Source organism: Anarrhichthys ocellatus, unplaced genomic scaffold, assembly GCF_004355925.1.
Source record: "Anarrhichthys ocellatus isolate YVR2014 unplaced genomic scaffold, GSC_Weel_1.0 scaffold12, whole genome shotgun sequence".
In the NCBI taxonomy this organism is placed as follows: domain Eukaryota; kingdom Metazoa; phylum Chordata; class Actinopteri; order Perciformes; family Anarhichadidae; genus Anarrhichthys; species Anarrhichthys ocellatus.
Window position 1 is genome coordinate 5,412,724 of NW_022280042.1, and position 3,507 is coordinate 5,416,230.

At 46.2% G+C, this 3,507-nt stretch overlaps 1 protein-coding gene across 1 annotated transcript in view; it reads left to right on the top strand.

Moving 5' to 3' along the window:
- The first annotated feature begins 821 nt into the window (after positions 1-821).
- Positions 822-3,507, top strand: part of LOC116385985 (neuronal membrane glycoprotein M6-b-like) — a 19,685-nt gene continuing 16,999 nt past the window's right edge. The window contains exon 1 of the mRNA XM_031851883.1: positions 822-1,257. Coding sequence (XP_031707743.1) covers positions 1,188-1,257 — 70 coding nt within the window. The 5' untranslated portion in view covers positions 822-1,187. The remainder of the gene's footprint in view (positions 1,258-3,507) is intronic.

Here is a 3,507-nt window from a genome sequence, read left to right on the forward strand (position 1 = left end):
CCTTCTCTAGATAAACACACTCCACCCACTTTGAACCGGGGACTCACCTTGCTTGATTTCTCATTGGATTGTGGCATCTTGCACTCAGCCAATCAGCAGCCCCGGGGGCAAACAAAGGCTGCCCTCACAAATAAAGCCAGACACATGGCTGTTTAGCATATAAGAAGCTCCAATTGGTCAAAGGTGAGCCAATCAAAGTCAAATCAATTTAAATGAAGCTGTTTTTTCTTCAAGTGGAAACCAAGGAAAGTGTATTGAAGTAGCAATAGGGCTGCAATAACAATGAACAGGAACATATGCTAAAGCAGGAAACAGAGCATCCTCCTCTGAGTGTGTTTATTCTAATGGGAATAATATCTCGACAGCATCGGAAATGAGTGTTGCAACTGGCTTGTTTTGAGTTAAACCTCATCACTGCATTTGTCCTCTGTGCTGTTTGGATGTTGAAAAAATACATCTAAATGTGTTGATGGGTGCTGCACAGGCCATTTCGACGTGAGACAGAAAATAAAAACAATGACTCCTCTCCCTTTTATCTTCTCTTGAAGCACACTCGATCATCTTTTTCTTTCCCTCTCTTCGCCTCCTTCCCTTCCCTCCCTGACTCTCTCAACTCACCAGATGGAGAGGGGGCGGTGAGTGCGTGGTTTCATGTGTGTGGTTGCATGTGTGTGTGTGTGTGTTTGTGTGTTAATTCATGCATGCATGGTTACCCATGAGTTTGCATATTTACATATCCTGTACATGTTGTCCTTATATCCTCCTCTGCTTCACCGAAGCAAAGAATATGAATCAAGAGCAGTCATTTTCACCTGCAGACCAGCAGACGGAGGAAGCCGTTGATGACACAAAATGACAGGAATAAAGTGAATGAGCGTCATTTTCTCCACAGTCAGGAGAGGGTTTAGGGGCCAAAACGCGTTATCTGGCATCATTTGGGGCTGCTAATCCGCATGTGCGAAATAAATCCAATCTGACAGCGCCTTTGCATCATGAGACTGGATTGTTAATATACATAGAGAGACAGAGCTAAGCTTCAACAGGGAGGAGGAGAGAGAGGGAGGGTGTGTACGAGGCGAGAGAGAGAGAGAGAGAGAGAGAGAGAGCATCGAGTCACCAGGATAGGCTCCACCATCCACAGACTGTGAGGTACAAGTGCCACAAGGAGACTATATTCCTCTAAAATAATGGATGGGACAAAGCCGGCCATGGAGTCCACTGCGGAGGAGACTCAGGACGAGGGACAAGAGAGCAAAGGTACGCTCAATCATCCGCTGACATTTGCGCGTTTTCCTGTGTTTTCTTTGGAGACATTTGCGTCTGCGCCAGCCTGAGCGGTTTAACCTACTTGCAATGGCTTCTCGCTTGTGCGCGAGACAATAGCGACGCTCCCCCCCACCCCACCCCTACTCCCCCCTCTGGCCTCTCACCTATTCCAGGGCGATTTGGAGAGCATTAAACGGTCTCTCTGCTGCTGATGGCCGAGATTATTCCCACAATCCCGAGCGCAATTTTGACGTTTTCTGTGTTATTTGGCGCCCTCAAAGGGGATTTGGAGGCTGGTGGGGGAGAAGAACAGGGGTGGGCGGGTTAATGCGCTCTGGTTTTATGGTGCATACGTTAAAGCCAATTTGCTTTTACATTGCTGCACCATCATGTGCATATGTCCGCCTAATGAGCGGCTGATAACGCGGAGGTGGAGGCGCTGCGCTCTGTGCATGGCCGCGTCGTTTTATCGTCAGGTGTGGAGCAACGGCAGCTCCACGATCCTCCCGCCGCAGCCACGTCGATCAATATCAGCGACATCCTCAAATACAGAGGCTCGGTGTCCGATCTGTCAGCGGCGCGATTGGTCGACGGCGCTGCAACATATGAAGCCTGTGGTTTTGGACGCGCGCAGTAGTGGCGGTGCAGGAGGCGGCAAAAGAAACGAGCAGCGGTGCTCTTGGCGCACCATTGATGGACGAGTCCATCAGTTACAAACCCACCGCTCAGACATGGTAATGGAGCCCCTGCGGTGCACACATTCACTGCTCTGACTCTGCAACAAGCTCCTTACTAGCATTTTTAGTGGCACAAAAATGAAAAACAAATGTTTAAAGTGTCTTTGTCAATGTGCATGCAAAATAAATTAAGGTGTAAATAGTAGTAAATTGTGTTTTTCGTGCACACAAAAGACCAGCCATGAATTTTTTGTCCAACCAAACTGTTGCTGTTGCCGAACAGTGTGGGGTGTCTCTGTGCACCCAGACTCTGGATGTGACTGATTTGTTTTCCTTGTGGTTTGGTAGTAAAATCTCATCCTTCAGTTTGGTGTTTGTGAAGTCACACTGACGACAGCCTGTTTGTCACTGTCATCTTGACGATGAATGCACACATTACCCACAGTTTTGTCTGATGCATAATGCAGAAGATGAATGATGATGTTCACCCAGCTTCTTTTTTTTTCACAGACCAGCGCTGAGTTTCAGTCCGTGTTGCAGCTCATCTGGCATGATGCCTTTTTTCCCTGTTGGCTGATAGAGAGCAGGGTAGTTGATATCAGAGAGCATGGGCCTGGGGGGGCTTTACACACACCCACCTCACAGCAACACCCAGTGTTTCCCCTGCTTTAGTCCCTCTTGTGCGGCAGTTTTTCTCCACTTTCATGTGGGCAGTTTCGTTAAAAGTGAGGGTTTGTGTTTGAAAAGTCACATTTTCTTTACAAAATGGTATAAAATATTCAGATTTTTAGATTCAACGTCACAAAATGTAACTTCTTTGGAAGCAAATATAAAATAAATGTTCATATTTAGGGCACAGATATTCAGATTTTTAGCACTAGGATACAACATTTTATTCTTTTGGAAGCAACTAAGAAATTTGAATATTTATAGGGGCAAATATATTTACATATTGGCTGAAGTATTAAAAAATATTACTATTTTGGGGGCAAAGAATCACATTTTTAGCTCCAGTATTCCAAATGTTACCATTTTTTGCGGCAAATATTCAGATTTTTAGCTCCACCTTTTTTTTCCAACTTAAAGAAACCTAATTTGTAGTTCCTGCAGCACCTCTTGGGCCCTGCCACGGTAATATTGCTGGGTCACAGTCTATGACGTATATGCAGAAGAGTGGGGTGTCCCTCAACAGTGATGTTTTAAAAAGACATTACATCATCCTCTCCGGAGCCACGCTGCTACACACAGGCCAGTGTCCAATGAGAGCTTTTATCATGCAGCTTTAATTGACGGCGTGGGCGAGTCTGTTCAAATTCCCTGAGGATAGTTGAGCAGGAGGGCGGCCATATTTGTTGTTCGTAATTAACCCTTTTGAATTCCTTAATCACCATTATAAGCTGAAGCAGTGAAATTATCACCCAGCTCAACCTCTTCAGCCTGGACAGCTCCAGGTGTGATGTTGTGCAACCGAGCCCCCCCCCCCCCTCCCCTTCTATCCGTGAGTAAGGAATTCAAAAGCGTTCACGACGAACAACAAATATGGCCGCCCTCCTGCTCAACTATC